General features: G+C 34.0%; 1 protein-coding gene across 6 annotated transcripts in view; it reads right to left on the bottom strand.

The window, feature by feature from the left end:
• Positions 1–21,995, bottom strand: part of USP37 (ubiquitin specific peptidase 37) — a 75,541-nt gene that overhangs the window by 22,753 nt on the left and 30,793 nt on the right. For 4 of the 6 annotated variants that reach the window (XM_033113007.1, XM_033113006.1, XM_033113005.1 and 1 more), the window contains 9 exons: positions 19,643–19,804; positions 12,796–12,927; positions 12,511–12,634; positions 11,820–12,010; positions 9,065–9,182; positions 7,738–7,817; positions 5,236–5,400; positions 3,422–3,487; positions 560–701 (listed from right to left, as the gene is read on the bottom strand). In XM_033113007.1, coding sequence (XP_032968898.1) covers positions 560–701; positions 3,422–3,487; positions 5,236–5,400; positions 7,738–7,817; positions 9,065–9,182; positions 11,820–12,010; positions 12,511–12,634; positions 12,796–12,927; positions 19,643–19,804 — 1,180 coding nt within the window. Of the gene's footprint in view, positions 1–559; positions 702–2,468; positions 2,600–3,421; positions 3,488–5,235; positions 5,401–7,737; positions 7,818–9,064; positions 9,183–11,819; positions 12,011–12,510; positions 12,635–12,795; positions 12,928–19,642; positions 19,805–21,995 lie in introns of those variants that run through there. The other 2 variants (XM_033113009.1, XM_033113010.1) reach the window with 2 other exon arrangements.

The raw sequence follows: 21,995 nt of genomic DNA, 5'->3' as shown, positions 1-21,995 counted from the left end.
AAACAAAACCCCTCAAGCTCACAGATACAGAGAACAGACTGGTGGTTGCCAGAGGAGGGTGGTGGGGGGGTGTGTGTGGGTGAAAGATGTCAAAAGGTACAAACTTCCAGTTATAAAGAAGTTATGGGGTGCAACGTCCAGCATGGTGACTATAGTTAATGATATTGTATTGCATATTTGAAAGTTGCTAAGAGAGTAGATCTCAAAAGTTCTCATCATAAGGAAAAAAATTTTGTAACTATGGATGGTGATGGATGTTAACTCGATTTACTATGGTAATCATTTCACAACATATACAATATTAAATCCTTATGTTGTACATCTGAAACTAATATGTTATATGTCAATCATACCTCAATTAAAAAAGTCTCAATCCATCTTTAAACAGTCTTGTTTTGTAGCTACAGAAGGCACAGTCCAAAACTAGTGTGAACAGATCCACTGAGTTTACGATCTATCTTGTATATTAAGTTTGTGGGTGCTGGTTATGAAAGGCATTTGTTTGGAGAGTAAGAGCTATACAAATCTTTGTCAGAAATTTTGAGAAGAAATTACTTACTTTTTCCAGGTCTTCCTGCTGCTGTTCGCAGCCTGCCATTTCACAAAGTCTCTGGCTAAGGGCCACAGAGCGTTTTAGCTCATCCTCACTGTCTGAATCAAGGCACAAAGCCAAGGAGCTCTTGGATTTAAAGGGGAAATTCCTGTAATTTAAGAAAAAAATAAAACCCTATATAAGTCTGATAAATATTTGTCCTTGCTATCTTTTGATGCATAAATATCAAAATAAAACAAAAAAACTTTTCCATTATGGAAAAGGATTTAACAAGAGAAAAAAAAGATATACCAAAAAGTTATATTTAAGCATTACCTTTGCCCCACTCCAAGAGTCATGCTTTGAAACTTAGACAATTCTTATGCTATTACGTATCAGTAAACCAATCACTTTGTGCCTTTTTTCTTTTAATGATCAACCCCAAAGTTTGTTATTGGTTTTATAAAACAAGTACTCTACTGAATGCATGCAGACATAGCAATGAATAAATGTTTTTGACAACAGAGTGCATGAGGGAGGACTAATTTTTGATCTTTCAAATTATGATCCATGTGTTTTAAAATTAACAGTAACATTCCACTTATCCAATTATGTAGGTCAGATTTCTGGCAACCTCTACCTTCCAGAGTACAGGGATTCAAAAGTAAGAAAAAAGGCTTCTGAGGAAGGCAGCAGATTCAAAGCCCATGCACTTTACTCTTTAGAAAGGGACCCTTCATTCCCAGGAAATGATGTATAAAATAATGTAGCAAGTTCATCAAGAAATGAGAGCTAAAAAGTGAGAGAGAATAACCACGGAAAAGGCAATAAAGAACTATAAAGTCATTTAATATAAAGTTAAACTGTCTTGTAAGAATAAGAGCCTCTGAGGGCGTTACGATATTAAAACAGTGCGATAACTGATGCTCAATGCTCATTCTAAGTCATTACAACATATTTAAGTTATCTTCAGTATATTTTATTTAAGAATATAAGAAGTTCTGTAAAGTCACAGAGTATATAACCACCTAAAATGGTTAAAAAAATTTAAGATTAATGCTTAAAAAGGCAAGCTTTAGTTATATAAAAATTCATTTATGTGGAATATCAAATATCATTCTTCAATGATACCAGATAAGTAAGGTGTTACTGTGTTGTCTTCTAAGTGAGCTGAAAATAAACTAAAGGAAAAAGTGGTAAAGGTCCAAGAGTACAAATTTTGTTTGATGAAGGTTAACATAAATTCATATGCTATACTAAAAAAACGTAAAATGGAAATTGGAAAAATGCAATTAATCTAAATGTGAAAACTGTAAATAAACATACAGAATGATGGCACCAAGAAATAAGAGGCCACAATGGAAACCAAGAGAACTGCATAGCAATGTAGATCAAAGAAAAGAGGCAAGTGGTCAGTGATAAGCCCAAACATAGTCTGTGGCTGAGAGCAGCCAGGATATCAGTGCACTCCAGCCTGAACACTTGAAGAGCCTCCCATTATGTCTTCAAAAAGGTTTTTAGTGTAACTTAGAAATAGCCAATTAGCCACCTTAATTCCTCATTTCTGATTTCGTGCTTACCAATGCAAAACTGAACATATTAATTTGTTTATCCACGTAAATACTTTGCTGAATGAGGATGACACCTGGCTACTAATATGCCAGAGTCAAATGTGACAAAGGACATTGTAGAACCAATGATATTCGGTTCATAACTCAGCCTCTTTTAAGTTTGATCGGCATGACAGGTCTTCTAGGGCCTAATCATCTTTTAGTAACCAATTCTCAAATTCTGATACCAATAGACCCTGGAGAACAGATGACCATGCCAAGTAAATGATGCCCAATGAAACCATCTCTTTCTTGAAACTATAGTGATCTGGTACATAAAGAGTGCATTCCATTAATAGTTACTATATTCACAGAAGGCAGCTTGCCTGTAGTAATGAAAAATATTCATCCTGTAAATGCATCACTTGCTCCCTTTCTAAGCAGCCAAGTGGTATTGCTCATTTGTATCTTGAGAACGGGCAAGAGTATTCATATCGGTACCATTTCAGATTTCTAGTCATGTTAGTCATCTGGTTTTAATTGCACTGAAAAATAATTAACAGGAGGAAAAGAAGATAGCAGTTCCCAAATGTCATTTTATGGTTATATAAGCCCCCCAAAACCCTTAAACAACAAAAGTGTCTCTTTTCTAAAAGTACTTTGGGACATCAAATTTTCAGAAAAACTAATTTTAAAGATCAATGACAAGCAAGTCATTTAGAATTGTCCAATCAGGAACTGTCATTCTAATTTAATCACAGAGGCGGTATATTAAAAAAAAGTATTTGCTTCCCTTCTTGGACAAACTTTTGGTCTTAAGCAAAAATAAATAAATATACTTGTAGAACAGCTACATTCCAGTGTGTGTTTGTTTTCCTGTCCCCTTTCAGAGTAGCTATAGTTCAGTGTCTAAGACAAGAATTTCCAGACTGGTTAGCAACAGGTAAAAAGATGCTTTGGGATCTCAATGCGCATCTTTGAGGAACAGTGCTTTACACCAACGGGGGGTTATTTCATCCCTTCAATCCTTAAAACTCCTCATCATCAGTCAATTTCTAGACTTGTAGGATGGAAATATTACAATATTAACAGATGATTTAAGAAGTTTTAGAACAAAATTTTGAGAGGATCATCTGAACTTGCTTCACTGTTAAAAACTTGTTATACCCTAGATTATAGTTTAAAGCAGATTCAGGAAAATTCCAAAGTATAGTAATACAGAGTAGTTATCATGCAAAAAGAGAAACAATAAAGAAAAGGGGAGGGGATATTTTTGGAAATTAGGGTAAGCCAAATCCTTAAAAATACAAATTTTGGGTACACAAGAAATATAACTCACTTTGAAGGTGTAGAAGGGCTGGTGATGCAGGAATTCACCATTTGAGAGGCTTTCAATGGTCTAGAACTATCAGAAAATTAGAAAATATGTAATGTATACAATTACATTATTAAAAATATATATTTAACTTACAAAATGAATTACTCTGTACTATAGACCCTTATGTATCCTCTTGAAAAGCAAACAATTATAATATTTTTACTAGCGATAGAGGCCAAAAAGAAAACAAAATACCATCTCTGGTCTCTCCCTGATCCAATGACCTCAATAAACAGCACTGGAAACAAAGTCAAATGTAATGCATATGAAAAGAACAATCTGGGAAAAATTATCTTGTCTCAGTTCTTTACTTTTAAACAATAAAGTAATAATAGCTCTCATTTGTTGAGGACTTACTAGATCTAGATGTCAGGCACTGTAGTAAGAACTCATGTATATCACCTCATTTAATGTTCACAACCACTCTATTATTTTCCCTACAGATAGGTCAAGGAATTTCGTCCGAAGTCTTAAAACTATTAAATTACAGAGTCAGATAGCCCAGGCTATCATATAGAGTCTACACTGATGGTTTGAAATAGTACTACTGCCAGAAAGAGTAATAACTCTATCAGCAGAGGGCAAGTGCATCAAGCAAAAAAAAAAAAAACAAAAAAAAAACACAAAAAAAACCCCCCCCAAAACCAAAAAAGAACACATCTATTTCAAAGAAAGGCCATAAGAGAAAATCCAGAAACACTAAGACTCTCTGGGAACATGTCTTTATTAGTATACCCATTAAGGCCTTTAGTGTAAACTTATATGATATAGTGTATATTTAAATTATTAACCCAAGGAGAAATACATTTTATAAATGCATCAATTCATGTTAGCAAATGTTTATTCATTTCCTGAAATGTCTATTATTCCATTTCAGCCACGACACCTGGCTCTTCCAGTTACTAACTATATAACCTTAAGAAAATTACGTAATCTCCTTTGATCTCCTCTGTAAAATTAAGAATTTAGATAAAATCTCTAAAATCCTATTTACCTCTAAAGTTCTAAACTTGATGATCCTATCAAACTAGAGTTCAAGTATAAAAAAGAACTACAATATATGGCTCCAAAGTAATGCAAGTATTTGGAAGAAAGAGCAACATTCAGAGGGGTCCTAAGGTTTTCTCAGCATACATGATAAAGCAAAATCAAAAGTAAAGGTTACTTCTTTTCTCATGGAAAAATTTTTAGGAGTCACTGAAGTTCTTCACTCCCATTGGTGACAATCCACTTATGAAAACACAATCTATTTTTGGGACCTCAGCATAACTAATATACTGTTTCCCAAATTTGCATACCCCAAAGAGTCAGCAAGGGCATCTGTTAAAAGTATCTATTCCCAAGCCCTAACTTAGATCTAATGAAACAGAACTTCTAGGGAAAGAACACAAGAATCGGTAAATTTAGTGTTCAGGTGACTCTTATGAACATGCAAATTAGGTTTATATTCCCAAAACATATCAAACTGTCTTCTCGTGATCTAAAAGCATAAGAACATTCCCTAAAAAGGTAACTTACTATGAAAGGCAACTAATGTACTTGGAAGAATTTTGTTTAAAAATTTTATTACTTCAATTTATTACTACAATTATTTTAGTCAGGCAGTAATTTAATACAAAATCCCAAAATAAAGCAAAATTAAAATCTTCTTCTTGGTCTGATTTTACCTGGGAGTCATGTTATCTATCTAGTTCAGTCATTCTTTTCATTAGATACTAAATAATGTTTTTCTACTTCAAAAGGGAAGGCAAAGAGATTCTCACTCAAGGACTCACATTGCCATATGCGCACTCCAACCAAGGGTGAAGGGTGATTTTGTATTTTCAGTGCAATGAGACGACAGGGTCAGGTATCTTGGAATGATGACTTGCTGCCCAATCTTGTTGTTAAGTGAGAGAGTGACATTGAAGCTATATCGCTTCAGATGAAGAATGAGGATCCTGAAAACCAGGAGACAATGACATTACTAGTTTGTACATAATAGAGGTAGCTCTTTTATTGGTGAGAAGAGATCACTGCAACTAACCATGTTAGACAGCTTTTGATTTAAAGAGTACATTTAGCCAAACTAAAGTTTTGGCCAAAAAACATTTACTGAATACCTGCCATGTGCTAGGCATTGTGCTGAGTACTAAGAACACAAATAAAAATAAAACACGGGCGTTGGGTGGATTAATGAGGTTTGGGTATAATACTTACAATGTTCCTAGAAAAAAAAACAACACCATACCAAATAAAACACATTAGACAAGAACACTAAATTTTTAAATGCTGATATTGATATTGGGTTAAAGCTTTAATTTACGTCAATGTTATATATTTTAAAAAATTAGGTGTTATATAACCACTAATGATAATTTAAAGTGTTAAACAGCCCTGTTTGATGGTGACCTTTTTTTCAAGATGATTTCTGACAAGAACTATTCTTATTTCAGTGGCACTTTCTCTGAAGATAGCTAAGAGAGAAATGGAACATTTTTCTCCACTTAGAAAAAAGTTATATAAAATTTCATGGCACATCTGGTTTACGGCTCTGAAAAGGATTTTAGCTCCGTAAAAACACTTTCAGTTACAATTGTGGCAAACTTTTCACCTCTGATACAGAACATAATCTCTACCTGATGGACTAGATATACTTCACAGTCCACAAGGACACTTTAACAACTTTCAGAACTCTTATGGGAATAAACCTCAACTGTAGGCAAAAATAATGTCTGATTTATGGAAAACTGTTTCCTTTCTTACCATATACATGTACTTTCATCACAGAAGCCACAAACTCAAAAATCTGTAAATTAAAATTATCAAATATATTTCTCTTTAAAAAGCATGCCAGAATTCATAACCTTCAAGTTCACAACTTCAGAGAACACTAGGATACAACTGATGTGAAGAGACTAAAACTAATGTCAAATATTTTGACTGAATTTTCAAATAATCCTACCAAAATAAAAGGTAATATGAAACACATAGTTAAAAATCACTGACCTGTAAAGATAAGGTGGACTATAAATGAACAGATTTGATAAAGATACCTGACCCTTCAAGAATAAAACTAGATTGGCTTCAATATTGAAATGAACAAAAACAAAGCAAATCCAATAATTAAGACTTATGATACAAAGGCTTCTATTTCACGTAAGTATGGAATAAACTAACCTTTAACATAGGTGCCTACAAAATAACAAAAAAAAACAAGGAGAAAAATTCCCCTCAGTATTTTTTTTTTCCCCACTTGAAAAACCAAATAGCTAGACAATGGGAAAGGGAACAGATAGTCACCTTGCCAGGTCAACCAAGTATTTTTAATTGTACACCAGTTTCCTTAGTTTAGTAACAGCTGGTAATAATCCTTTGCCTTAATACTTGTTCCCCCCACTCTCGATGCCTCAAAACATTCACAAATAGGAAAGAATAGGTCTCTTAAGAATTATAGACTATGGTCAACATAATAATAGTGTTATGATTTAGAAAGTCATTTCTTTAAAAGAAATTCACTTTCTAAAAAGGAACAGATTATGGGATGCAAAAGAATTAGTCTCTAGGGACTAGGTTCCAGAAACTCCACACTTAGTCTTAGAAAAATTGAAGCTAATAAAAGAAAGTAAAGCACTCTGTAGGCAAAGTGCCACATAAATACTTAATGTTAATAATAACCTTGTTTGTGGATGAGATCTATTCTTGGGAAGAACTAAAAGCTGTCCTATAATTACATCATCATTTTTCTAACTAGTTAGGTTTTACATTTGTTTATAGAGAACTAATACAATGTAAGTTAATTTCATTCCTAATTCAGAATCCTTATTACAGGAAACTTACCAACTTATAAGACCCTCTGAATAAAGGAAAGTACAAATTGCAGAAAATTACTCTTCCTAATTAATTTTCACACACATGTGTATGTGTCTGTAGTAGACTTTTACTGAAAGTCTAGGATAAGAGAAGGAAGCTACAACACAACACCGAACAACAAATTATAACTGAATGTTATATTAATTCAAATTATTACTGAATTAATTAACAATTTACTAGCTAGCCCCTACCATTATTTCAGTCTCACGAGCCATGTCTGCTTATTGCTATTTTCTTGGAACTCTCAAGTTCTTCTACATTCCAAATCCTCTTACTTCCTTATGTATTCTAGCTTTCTATCATGTACGCTTTTTATATATCAGCTTTGCTGACCTTCTTTATCAATCCATTTTGGTAAATGTTACTTACTCAGTAACATTTGTAAGCACTTTAAAGAAGAAAAATTAAAGAACAATTAACTTTACCTGGGCAGCCTATTAAATTTGTGCCTGACAAGAGCACACTTCCCACCACACTTCTCACAGGAATACTCAAGTTCTTCTGCCTGTAAAAAGACAAGAGGGAAAAATAAAGAAGTATGAAGTTGAATCAACATTACCCCATTAAATGCTACTCATCTTCTCTAGTCATACTACTTCAGTGGAATGACAACTCTGACCAGTTTGTATTTTGTGTCTAGAGTCACAAACCTTACCAAATTAAGACCTAATCCTCAAAATATAGTTATATCATGCCCTATTTCAGAATTCCTAATTTCCTTTTTTACCAAGGAAACATCTCACTTTATGACAGTAACTAGACTACAGTAGCAGATTCTCAACCTTTTCCCCATGGACACACAAGAACTGCCAAAAGTATATCCAGACTTAACGTTTGGCCATAGCAGAGATAAGATCACCTTCAGGTTAGGCGGTGTTCCTGGTCTGTTAGGTGTAACTCTACCCCTTTCTTATAATGGAACTCAATCTTCTGGTGACAGCCCACTAAGAACAACTGCTCTAAAAGGACCCAAGTTTGGGGTGGATAGCATTACCTAGAGAAAACTGAAACAAGAAATCCTTAAAAAATGGGGATAAAGATACATAGAAAAAGCTTCAAATTCTACGATAATAACAGGAATAGTAAGGAATGATTAAAATGAAAAGTATTTAGCTTTGGGTGGAGCTAAATGTTCATCATTTAAAGAACAGGCTTTTTAATCTTAGGAAGACAACCCTGACTATTTGCTACAACAAAACAAGAACCACTATTACAAAAACTGGGTAATCCTAAAAGATTTCCATCAGTTGTAAGGACTGCTACACAACAGGTCCAATTATGCCCCAGAATATCTGTAACAGTATATCACAGACACAAATATTTATTTACAGCTTTGGATAAACACGACTCTTCCCTTTTATTTCTAATAGGGTACACACAACCTAAGGAAAAGCAAAGAGTATTTTTTTTATTTCTCAGAACTTAGTATACTAACTTATACAGTGTCTCCAATTTTAATCCACATTACCAAATTTTAGCATGTTACTTCATGCTTCAAATTAATATGTTTACAGATAACTGCTTCTAAGTCTAAACATTTATTGTTGTGTCAAATGTATAATCTACTTAAGCAATCAATTTTCTTCTTTAATGAGTTAACAATTAGACTTATCAAACTTTTAAATATTTATAAATATTTCTCATGTTTTTCCCTGCAAGCAATTTTTTCCAAACTCTGCCTTACAGAAATCAACTTCAAATACAATTACCTATAAAATTTAATTATGTCAAAATACTGAAAAGATTATTTACCCTAAAGAAAAGATCAAGAGAATCCTGAATTGAACGAGGAGGGAGTGGCTTTTTTCTTCTAGGAAGGTCAATGGAGAGGTCATTAAACTGTTCTCTTTTGGGAATAATCTCTCCACATCTGTAAGAATAAAAGACAACAAATGTAAGCATTTAGAAGTCTAACTACTATACAAAAGAAATACAAATATACTCCAGAAACACTGTTCTCCCACAAAACTTAACCGGGTACTGACAGACTGACTAGGCATAAGAAATACACAACATATAAAACTTTAATCATGCTTACTTTAAGCCATATTAAACCAATACAGGTAAAACCTCAATTGCAAGTATTTAAGCACTTTCTTAAAATGTGAAAAAGCCTGAGGTACCAGGATCCTGCATTTCTGAGAAAAAGCAAGGAAGCTGGTTTGATTACAACAGAATGAGCAAGGGGAAGAGTGGTAGGAGATTAAGTCAGAGATTACACATTAAGTACATTATACATTAATTGGGGGGAGGGGTTGCTGAAAGGCAGATCAAGGGGTTTTGTAGATCACAGTAAGGATTTCAGCTTTCATTTTAAGGGTTACAAGCAGAGGGCTGCCTGAACTAACTTTCATTCTAAATGGATCACTTTGACGAATGTGCAGACTACAAAGAGACAAGGACAGAAACACAGAGGCTAGTTTAGAAGGTATTACAACAATCCAGGCAAGAGATGACAGTGGCTTGGTCCAGAGTGGTGCCAGTGGTCAGGTTCTGGATGTATTGTGAAGAGTTGAAAGGATCTGCTGACATATGAGATGTAGGTGTGCAAGAGATAATAAATACACATTTCCGGAACTGTCATTACTGAGGTAGGGAAGACTGCAGAGGAAGTTTTATGAGGAATATTAAGTATTAAATTTTGGATTTTTTAAGTTCTTGAAATGGATAATTCATAATTCTTCATATTCAACAATGTTATTAATATATTGAAATGCTTTATAATAGTTGAAAACCAGTCAATTTAAACTATAATAGTTAAAAAAACGGTAGTACATTTGGCAATCTGGCCAAACTAACCTACAGCCAGATGGGACAGAGGGTAAACATGGAAAATTACAATTTGAGGTATAAGGTAAATGGAAACTTCCTTCAGCCAGAAACTATTTTGTACTTAAAGAACTGTCTTAAAAGAAAATTAATAAGGCAAAGCCTTCGAGGAGATAGCTGTACCACTGCTGCTGTGGCCCCAGAGAACCGTGCTGTTCCCCGGACTTGCCAAACGCCGTGGACTCTGTTCAGCCTGGCTGCCTGGTGTGCCGCCATCCGGGAGCGCCATCCCTTTATGCGCTGGAACACACACTTCACACCTGGGTGCTGCACAGCTCGAGTGCCTGCCCGATGCTGCTGGCACAAGTGGCAGCCACCGTCTTGACAAGGTCTCCTTTCTTCCTGTGCTGCCTATGGTCACTTCTATCAGAGGCCACTGAAAGTTTCCTATCAAAAGAAGGTTGGTTCCTCCACAAGTAAACAAAATGATAAAAAACTTTTCTTCTCTCTCTGACTTGAACAAATTTTGCTTGGAAAGTGCATTGGAAGAAAGGGAAAGATAGCGGTCTATCATGTTATTAACTGCTGATGGGCTCTCTAGGTTTTACAAAAAGATGAGCTGTATTCTTAAGAAGTGGACTTTTTCTGTAGAATGGAGAGACAATATATGGATGGGTTTTGAGTATTTTTGGGGGGTAGTGGCTGGGGGTGTTGAGTATTTTTAAAGAAAATTCCAGAACAAATGGAAGAGAAGCAGTATTTAGAGAACAGTTTTCTTGAGCTGAAGAAAACCCCAAATCTTCAGATGAAAAAGCCCCATGATGTTCGAAGCGAAATTAACAAAAAATGTCAATACCCAGACGTAAACTAGTGAAGTTGTGAATTTCCAATAAATAAAGAAAAAAACAAAGAAAGAGAAAAACAGATTTTCAGGAAGAAAAAGATTACCCAAAAAAGCAGGTTTCTCCCAAGTGACACATAGTAACAGGATATGATGGAACAGTGTATGTAATATGTTGAGGGGGAAAAGCTATGTGTGACTCAATAATGCTATATTAAGTTCACCTGTAAAAGCCACAGAAATAATTCTTACTTATATAGGGACTGTGAAAATTTCCACTCTGTCTGAAAAAATGTTTTCAGAGATGTACTATCAATAACTGGAAGATTAATAAAAATAGCACTTGTTGACGTGAAGTACATGGTAGAGAAGTCCTGATAATGAGCATGAAAATTAATGAAATGTAGAAAGTAAATCTGAGTAACAAATGTAAACATGGCTAAAAAGCATTGCAAAAGTTAAAGATAATTCAAATTTTGATCTATTTTGATCTATTTCATATTAAAAACCCATTTTTAATTAAAAACAATTTGGTTCAACAAAATAAGCAACTAATAGGAGTCTTTGCAGGGGAAAAAAGAATGAGAATGAGTACTCCCAAAGAACTCGATATTCCACACAGTGATTAAAGGAAAAAAACCACGCACACCAAAAAACGTAGGTCCAAATTAACTGCTTTAGTCAGCACTAAAACACATGACAAAATATTTAAGTGCACTTTAGTTCTCACCCCACCAAGCATTTTTATAGAAAGTAATGACACTGAAAAAAGATATTTGTATTAATGTTTCCCTATGACATAGGAAGATGAGATAAAAATTAAAACCTTCAGAACAGTTTTAAATCACTTGCCATAAAGAATTAAAAGGGAAAAGTTTTTTCTTGGAGACTACTTACGCTTTACAGATGATGGAGTGCTGAACCTCAAACTCCAAATTAGTAATAACAGGACAAGTGTATACTCTAGTGGCTGAAACATCTGGTGAACTTTCTTCTCCAGGAACAGGTTCAGTCTTCCAAGTTTTATTTAATTTTTCCATATCCTCTTTCAGCTGGTCTAAGCACTGACTTAGAAATTCATGAGCATCCTAAGGCATAATATCTTTAATCAGATCAAAACATTTCTTGTCACAATAATAGCTTATCAACATTGTGATTTATACAATTAAAGCATTTGGAAATCAATAACATTATATAAAAAAGGTCAGATTTACTGTTTGGGGGTATAATATTTTGTGAATAAAAAAACAAATGATGGATTTTAAAGTCTTTACTATCCGTTGGCTTAGCACGAATGAATAAATGAATCACTTCTTACTTTGTTTTTTTAAAAAAAGGTAATTTTTCTAAAATAGTCTTTGTAGCTAAAACAGCCCAAATTCTGGTTCTGACAGACCACATCTATATTATTAAAATATGATAAAATACACAGAAGAGTTATATTGCCCCTTACCTAAAGTCCTCAGGGTTTTCAACCTATGATGAACACACATACATACACAAATCTCACTTTAAAAGAAAAATCAGGTAACACACTAAAATCATTTCAATTTCCCGTCTCTAGTGTTTAAAAGCAACTGGTACTCACATTCTGCATATAACCAGAGAATCTCTCTGCTGTAGCTGAAATGGCATTTTTAACCTTCTTGAGCAAATCTTTTTTGGTCTCTGAATTACAGATATCTTTTTTAACAAGCAAATGTGCAAAACGTCTGATAAAACAAGAGACAAGTTTAGCATGGTTTACAAAACATTGGATGGTATGATATTTGAAAGACTACTAACAATGGTACATAAAATTTTAAAAATGTAAAATTCCATTATTCTATAATCAATAAGGTAAAAGCTTACCCAGTAAGTACGTAACAATTACCTGATAAGTGCATTGTGTGGAATTTTCTTCCATGGGATACCTTGCTTAACCAAGTCATTCGCAAATGATTGGAGTGAAAATAGGGATTGTAAAATAGCATTCATATAGCAGGTATTTCCCAAATTGGAGAAGCTGAAAATGAAAGAAATAGTACTTTTGAAGACAACAGTAATTCCTGAAGTATCTTCACTAGAGCCGGGGTTCTCCGGTATAGCATGCATCAGAATCACCTGGAGGGCTTATTAAAATACACACTGTTGGGCCCCAATTCCAGAGTTTCCGATTCAGTAGGTCTAGACAAAGAAGGTGCATAAATAACCATTTCTAACAGGCTCCCAGTTGATGCTGATGCGGCTAGTATGGGGACCGCACTTTGAGAACCATGCATTATAACTACTTAGTTTCATCTCAAGGAAAATTACACATTTTCAGATGAATGCCTAAAAGGACTGGGGACTTATCCAAAGAGCTATTTGCTCTTATTTATAATATTAATTTTTTCACTGAGCTATAACTTACTCATTTCTCTTGAGTATATGCCCAGAAGTACAACTGCTGCTGGTTCATAGAATATACGTTGTGTTTAGTTTTAGTGAATACTGCCAAACACTCTTCCAAAATTCACATTTAAAAAAAGACTTTTAATTGGAAATATTCTCAGACTTTCAGAAAAGTTGCACAAGAATATATTCTTTACCAAATTCACCAATTGTTAACCTTTTGCACTATGTGCTCTATTATTTAATACCTCTCTATTTTTTTCCTGAGCCATCTGAGAATAAGTTGCAGAAATCATAGCTTTAGCTCTAAATACTTCAGGATACATTACATAAGAATAAGAACATTCTCTTATTTAACCAGAGTACAGTTATCAGCATTCTAAAATTTAATGCTAATAAAAGTCTTATGTAATATATTTTCTTTAATCCAGTATTATCAATTGACCCAATAATGTTCTTTATAGCATTTTTTTTTTCTCCCTAAGATTTAGTCCAGGATAACATAATGCCTTTAGTTTTCATTTCTCTTTAATTTTCTTTAAATCTAGAATTAATTCTTCAGCTTTCTCTTTCCTGACATTGACCTTTGTGAAGAATACAGTTCCCCTTCACCCTTGGTTTTTAGTGGAATATTCCTCATATTTGGTTTGCTATTTTCTCATGATGTGATTCAGCCCAGGCTGGAAGAGCACATAGTAATGCATAGTGACACTGTATCCTTTCAAGGACATCACATCCAGAGGCACATGGTATTCTTGTGCTGCTCACTGATGATGTCAATTCTGAATACCCTTGAGAACTTCCACTTCTATGAGAAATATCAGGGTCTGGAATTATCCTACTGTCATAAACAATGAAAAAAAATTGGACAAAATACTGGACAGCACGCAGCCCAGGACTGTGATCTTTAAGAAAAATAAATGGTGAACCCTACCATTAGGAAGGGTTTCAGCCTGCAGGTAATTTGTCAACTGCAGTCCAGAGAGAGGCCAGAAATTTTGCTCAGTTAAACTGAAATAAATTGGAAGTCTGAGTGGCTGAGATTGCTAAAATTTCTGGACCTGAAAAGAGGGCGCTGTGCAAAGGAAGAATTCCAAATATCTGCACAGAAATCTGCTTGAGTATTCGTTGGACATCAACCTGTGCATGCTTAGGGTGAGACCCCATGACACCAGGCAGGAAGAACATCAAGGAAACAATGATTACTGGGGAGCTATTAGCCGAACAATCCCCAGAGCTCATGCAGAACCTAAAATTGAGTTCCCATCAGTCAGACAGGAGAGAAAGAGAGAGACCTAAATGAATTCCTGGGGCATTAGAGAACCCAGGGGGCCACGCTTTGGAGAAGGAATTAAATTAGCCTTAGAGCAGAAGCCACTCTTGATTTGAGCTCAAAGAGCTTAAAACAATCTTAAAGTCTTAAAACAATCAAACCCAACTGCAGTCAAGCATATTAAAACACCTACTATATGCTTCATGTGATCAAGGATGTGAAGAAAAACATAAATACGAGGAAAGAAGTAGAAGATATTAAAAAGCCTCAAATTAAACTTCTAGAGATAAAAAACACAATATTTGAAAGGAAAATTTTATTGAATGAGTTTCATAGCATATTAAACACCAAAGAAGGAAATACCAGTGAACTTGAAGACTTAGCAACATAAAATATCAAAAATGAGTATCTATTTTATATAATACATAAAATTTATATATTTTATATAATTTAAAATAAAATACATTTATATACTCTGTAAAATATTAACTATATCATTTATTTTATATAATATATAAAATGGATTTTATATAATATTGTAAATATTTTATATAGCAAATATGTTTTCTTATTCTCCCTCCTTTCTTACACAAAGGTAGCATACTATATATTATGCTTTAGCAAATTTTTTTTTTTACTTATCAATAGGTTCTTTGTTATTTTTAGGTTTGTTTCTAATTATAGCCATTCTATTGGGTGTGAAGTGATATCTCACTTTGGTTTTGACTTCGTATGCCCTCTTTTTCTCATTTTTTTTTCACAGTTGCACAATTGTACATTGTTTCTAGGAATCTGTCTAGTTATTTAATTTGTTGGTATACTTCTAATCATATTATTCTCTTATAACTTTTTATTTTGGTATGGTTGGTAGTAATATAACCACTTTCATTTCTGATTTTAGTTATTTGAGTCTTCTCTTTTTGTCAGTTTATCTAAAGGTTTGTCAATTTTATTAATCTTTTTAAAGGATCAACTTTTGGTGTTATCTTCTCTATTATTTTTCTATTTTGTTTAGCTCTGCTCTAATTTTATTATTCTCTTCCTTCTGCTAGCTTTGGGTTTAGTTTACTATTCTTTTTCTAGTTCCTTAAGATGTAAAGTTAGGTTATTAATTTGAGGTCATTTTTTAAAATTATGGTAAAATACACACAATATAAAATTTACCAAGTGTACAACTTAAAAAGCATTACGTACGTCACGTTGTTATGCAACTACCACCACCATCTAGCTCTAGAATTTTTTCATCATTGCAAACTGAAACTCTGGCCTACTAAACAATTATTTCCCATTCCCCTCTCCCTGGCAACCACCATTCTACTTTCTGGCTATCATTTTCTACTGTAGGTAACTCATATAAGTGAAATCATACCGCATTTGTCCTTTGATGATGGCACTTAGCATGTCATCACACTTGGCATATCTTCATCCATGTTGTAGCACGTGTCAGAATTGCCTTCCTATTTAACGCTGTATATTCCACATTTATCCACTCATTCATTAATGGACACCTGGGCTGCTTCCACTTTTTGACTATTATGATTAACACTGCTATAAACATGGGTGTACAAATATCCATTCAAGTCACTGCTCTCAATTCTTTTGGATATGTATACCCAGAAATAGACTTGCTGGATCATATGGCAATTTACTCTTAATTCTTTGAGTAAATGCAATATTGTTTTCCATAGCAGCTATACCAGTTTATATTCCCACCAGCAAGGTTCTAATTTTTCCACATCCTCATCAGCACTTCTTTTTTAATGTAGGCATTTACTGCTATAAAATTCCCCGAGCATTGCTTTTGCTGCATCCCATTAGTTTTGCTATACTGTTTTAGCTTTCATTCATCTCTAAGTATTTTTAAATTTCCCTTGTGATTTCTTCTCTGACTCACTGGTTGTTTAAGAGTATGTTGTTTAAACAAGAAATGGTGAGGATGTGAAGAAAAGGGAACCCTGGTGCAGTGCTGGTGGAATTGCAAATTAGTGCAACCACTATGGAAAATAGTATGGAGGTTCCTCAAAAAATTAAAAATAGAACTACCTTATGATCCAGCAATTCCACTTCTGGGTATTTACCTGAAGAAATCCAAAACATTAATGTGAAAAGATACATGCACCTCTATGTTCATTGCAGCATTATTTACAACAGCCAAGATATGGAAGGAATCAACGTATCCATCAACAGACTGGATAAAGAAGATGTGGTACACAGATATAATGGAGTATTACCCAGACTTAAAAAAGAATAAAATCTTACCACTTACAACCACATGGATGGACCTAGAGGGTATTATGCTAAAGTGAAGTAAATCAGACAAAAACAAATACCATATGATTTCACTTATATGTGTAATCTAAAAAAAAAAAAAAAACCACCGAAAAAAACAAAATAAACAAACAAAACAGAAAGAGATTCATAGATATAGAGAACAAACTGATGTTTGTCAAGATGGGAGGGGGGTTGGGAAGTTGGGTGAAAAAGGTGAAGGGACTAAAAAGTACAAATTGGGCCTGATGGGCTGTCATAACACATAGAATGTGAGAATTCCTCCCACAGACACTCCAGGTTAAGGTCTGTGTCCTAAATTTTATCAAGTGTCTTTTACTGCTGAACTGTTTCTAATTCCTTTAATCATTTCTTTTATGCCACTGCAATTGAAATAATTATACACATTTACCGCTGAAAAAAGATACTCTGAGTAACCTTATTTTAATTAAAAAAATGAAATATTCTAGCTTAAAAAAAGTACCATTTGGCAGTTACAAAATAGCCAAGGGGATGTAAAGTACAGCCTAGGGAATATAGTCAATAAAATGTAATGACTATGTATGGTGCCAGGTGGGTACTAGACTTATCCGGGGGATCACTTGGTAATTTATATAAATGCGTGACCATTATGCTGTACACCTGAAACTAATATAATATTGAATGTCAACTGTAATTTAAAAATAAATAAAAATAAAAGAATGCATTAGGCAAAAAAAAAAAAAAAGTATGTTTTTTAATTTCCACATATTTCCAGTTTTCAGGAACACTGCTGGACTTTGGTTTGTTTCTCTACTTAGAAGACAGATGAAAGGTGATAGTATTTTTTGTATCCTAGTAATGCTGAAGCTGATGAGTGCTTTTCTTTGCATTCATGTGTTTTGGAGGACTTGTGAGGAACACTGGAATTAGATAGCCTTCAATATCCTCTAGACCTGGCAGTTTTCTACTCAGTTTTTGTTTAAGGAGTCCTTTGTCCCAAGTACTTAGCCTACTTGAAAAAGTACACTCTAATTCCTGGAAGAAGTCTGAAAAAAGGAAAGCTGTATTTCTAGAGATGGGTACAGGTATGATACAGAAATTAAAGAAACACTGCAGGTAGACAGGGAGCCTGGAGCAACAAAGGAGAGTAATTCAGGAGGACATCAAAGCACTCTGAAGGAGGTGAATGAGAGAGACTAGAAGTAGACTACAAAATACAAAAAAGCAGGCAATAAAAAAAATCAGACAAGACCAAGGTAGACAGAGACAAGATCTGGATGGAAAATGGTCACAAAACGGGATAGATAAGACTAACATAAGAATGCTGTTTGGTAAGGAGACAGCAAGATAATTTTAGGCAGACCAATCAGAATGAAGAACAAAGGAAATTAAGAATTAAACTGAAAGATAAATACAAGACAGAGCAGAAAAGATGACGCTCAGAGAAAAGAACAGGTAAGCAGAGAATAAAGTGAAATGTTTTCACTGCAAATTTTATGTTGTTTTCTAAGATACGAAGCATATAAACTACTTTGGAAAAGCCAAATTGACAGAAACCACTCATTCAAGTAAAAATACAATCTTAAACCTGGTAGAAAAACAGTAATTTGAGTGAGATTAAAAACAAACAAGCTGGGGGCAGCTGGTTAGCTCAGTTAGTTAGACAGAGGTGCTTTTAACAACAAGGTTGCCAGTTCGATCCTCACATGGGCCACTGTGAGCTGCGCCCTCCACAACTAGACTGAAACAACTACTTGACTTGGAGCTAATGGGTCCTGGAAAAACACACTTAAAACAAACAAACAAACAAACAAGCTGGTAGGTTTGGGAAGAACAAGTTGGTAACAGTAATCAAAACTGTCAAAATGCCTTCCTTAGTCTTAACAATTCCACTTCCAAGACATTATCCTATAGAAGAGTCCAAACAAATATTAAAAACATATGCATATAACAATGTTCATTCTAACCTGGATTATAATTGGAATAAAGGGGAAATCTAAATGCATACTAACATGGTTGAAGGTTATATATTAATATATGAGAATGCCCAGGATGAACGTGCAGTGGGAAAAAATGAGGGAACAGAGAAGTAATACAGGCACAGTGGTTAAGAATGCAAGTGGACTCCAATTGCCTAGATTTACTACAGGTGTACTATTGACTATATCACCTTGAGCAAGTTAATTAACTTCTCTAAAGCTTAGTTACTTCATCTATTAGGTGAGTGCAAAAGTAACTGCGGTTTAAAAGGTTAAAAATAACTGCAAAAATTATTGGCACAATTACTTTTGCACCAACCTAATATAAAAGCAGACTTTTAATACATCTAGTTCACAGAGCTGTTGTAAGGATTTAAAGGGAAAAAAACCCATTAAAAACTTAGCACACAGTATCTGGCACATAACAAACACTTCAGGTAAGATTACTATTATTATTAGTTATACTATGATCTTAGTTTTGTGTTGAATAAAAATTAAGAATGCAGGGGTTGGGGAGGATATAAATAAAATTTAATGCTGAAGTATCTCAGGAGTAGGATGAAGTGCATGGGATTGGAAATTACTTATTTTCTGCTTTATAATGAATATTTTACATATATATATATATATATCTATATACATACACATATATATATTTTTTCAAAGTTCAAAAATTGTACCACATAACAGACTTTTTATGGATGTGATAAATCTTTAATAAGTGAGCAAATATTTTAGAACTATACTCAATATGATTCCTTTCATCATTATTTTTTACATCAATCAAAACATACTTGAATTGAATCACTTTATAAAAAGAAAGCTAAGTAAAACAATTTACCTACCCCTGCAGTTGTTGCTGTTGATGAGAGGAAAGGGGCAATCTTGGTTTGTTCCAGCCAGTATAGTCTTGGTTACACCTAAGTTTTTTAACAGAAAGAGGAGATGGCTGAGGAAGAAATCCCAAACTTCTTTTGGCAGAGGGAGTTTGGCTTGAAACATTAGTCCTATAAAAAAGAACAGGGGGCGGCCGGTTAGCTCAGCTGGTGAGAGCGCGGTGCTGACAGCACCAAGGTTGCCAGTTCGATCCCTGCATGGGCCACTGTGAGCTGAGCCCTCCTTAAAAAAAAAAAAAAAAAAAAAAAAGAATAGACAATGAAGACGCAAAACAATTTTAAGGGGGGGGGTGGTAGATGATGGTAAAGGGGATCCAATATATGGTGATGGAAGGAGAACTGACCCTGGGTGGTGAACACACAATGTGATGTATAGATGATGTATTGCAGAATTGTTCCCCTGAAATCTGTGTAACTTTACTAACAATTGTCACCCCAATAAACATGAATTAAAAAAAAAAAACAATTTTGAATCCTACTTTTTCCCCCCAGTAGATTCAGAGAAGTCAATGTCTAAGAAAAAATAAATCTAAATTTGGGGAAATATCAATAATAATGATCACTTGAGAAAATTCCAAAATGCAAGTCTGTTGATAGAGAACTAAAGAGGCATATAATACTGTACAATCAAAATAATCCAAGTTAATGGCTTGAGAAAAACTATAGTTTTACTTTTTTATTCACTTTTATCCACTTAATGGGTATCATACATTAGTTTACCAGGTCTTGAAAACATTTAGCCAGTTAACTTTTTCTACTATGACAAAAAAATGACACTACCAATATTCTTACCCAATCTCCTTGGGAACTTCCTCAGTTTATATACTTATAAATGAAAATGTTAGAAGTATTTTCAATTTCCATTTTTAATTTTCCTAGATAGTATTTTTTTCCAAAAAGGCTGCACCAATTTATATTTCCACCAAGTGAATTTTCACTTCTTCACATAGCTGCCATTAATTATTACCAATCTAATAAATGAAACATGATCTCTCATTATTTTATTTTCCTGATTCCTACTGAAATCGAACAAACTGTTTACTCTTTGAATTACTTTTGTGTACCCTTAGTTTTACACTGGGTTCTTATAAGATTTGCAGCTTTTTTTTATATAGTCTATGTTCTAATCCTTTGTCTATTAGCCTAGGTTTCAAGATTTTACATAGTCAAATTTATCAATCTTTTTTAGTTTCACTTTTTGTGCCTTAAGAATGATTTTATAACACAAGGTCACAGAAATGTTTTCCCTTAAAGTTTTAAGTCTTGTTTTCCCTCCTACTTAGGTCTTTAATCTGCTTGGATGTTTATTTTTTTGTACTTCGTGAAGTAGGAATGTGATTTACTTTCTTACAAAGAAAAACCAAATGTCTCCTAACAACTTACTGTCTTGGTAGGCCATCCTTTAGCCACTGTTTGGTTTTGTTACTTTAAAAAAAAAAAAGAAGTGAAATAGAATAATGACACACAAAAGTGTATAAAAATCAAATGTGTACCACTGTGGTGTGGGATGTCAATAGTATGGAAAGTTGTACATGTGTGGGGACAGGAGGTATATAAAAACTGCACTTTCTGCTCAAGTGTGCTGTAAATCTAAAACTGCTCAAAAAATAAGGTTTACTAATTTTTTAAAAAGTGTAGTGTGGAGCTTACTAAATTCTTATAAAGCAAATAACTACGTAACAATCATTAATGTCAAAAACCCCCCAAATGCTTCTTCCTAAACACAACCCTGGTCCTCTACCTGAAAGTTACCATTAGCTTTCTATCAGGTTTGTCCCTTATAAGGCACTACTAAACGTTGTTGTTTGGACAACGCAAGGTATATTTGTTTCCATCGTTTTGCTCTCAACTTTTCTGAATCTTTATATTGTAGTTGTTTCTCTTTTAAATAGCAAATAGATTATTATTCTTCCTTTAAAATCTAGTCCATCTTCCTCTTTAACTGGAACATTTAGTATATTTGTATTTAATATCATTACTGATTTGGGTTACTGTTTTTTATTTATTTATTTTTTTATTAGTTTCCGGTATGCAAGACAAAGTAATACTTAGATGTTTATCATTTATATCTCTCACACTGTGTGAACCCCCTCCCCCCACCCACTATCCCTCTGACATCGCACAGAGCCATTACATTTCCACTGTCTCTATTCCTAATGCTGTACTCTGCTTCTTGTAAGTATATACATACATATATATACATGTATATATATACATATAAAATTATAGTTGGCATTCATTATTGTTCAGCTTCAGGTGTACAGTGGTGATCAGGCATCTACATCATCCCTGAGGTGGTCTC

This window comes from Rhinolophus ferrumequinum, chromosome 8 (genome assembly GCF_004115265.2).
Source record: "Rhinolophus ferrumequinum isolate MPI-CBG mRhiFer1 chromosome 8, mRhiFer1_v1.p, whole genome shotgun sequence".
NCBI classification, from domain to species: Eukaryota; Metazoa; Chordata; class Mammalia; order Chiroptera; family Rhinolophidae; genus Rhinolophus; species Rhinolophus ferrumequinum.
Note: the sequence above shows the minus strand (reverse complement) of the source record. Positions and strands in the feature narration are given on the sequence as shown.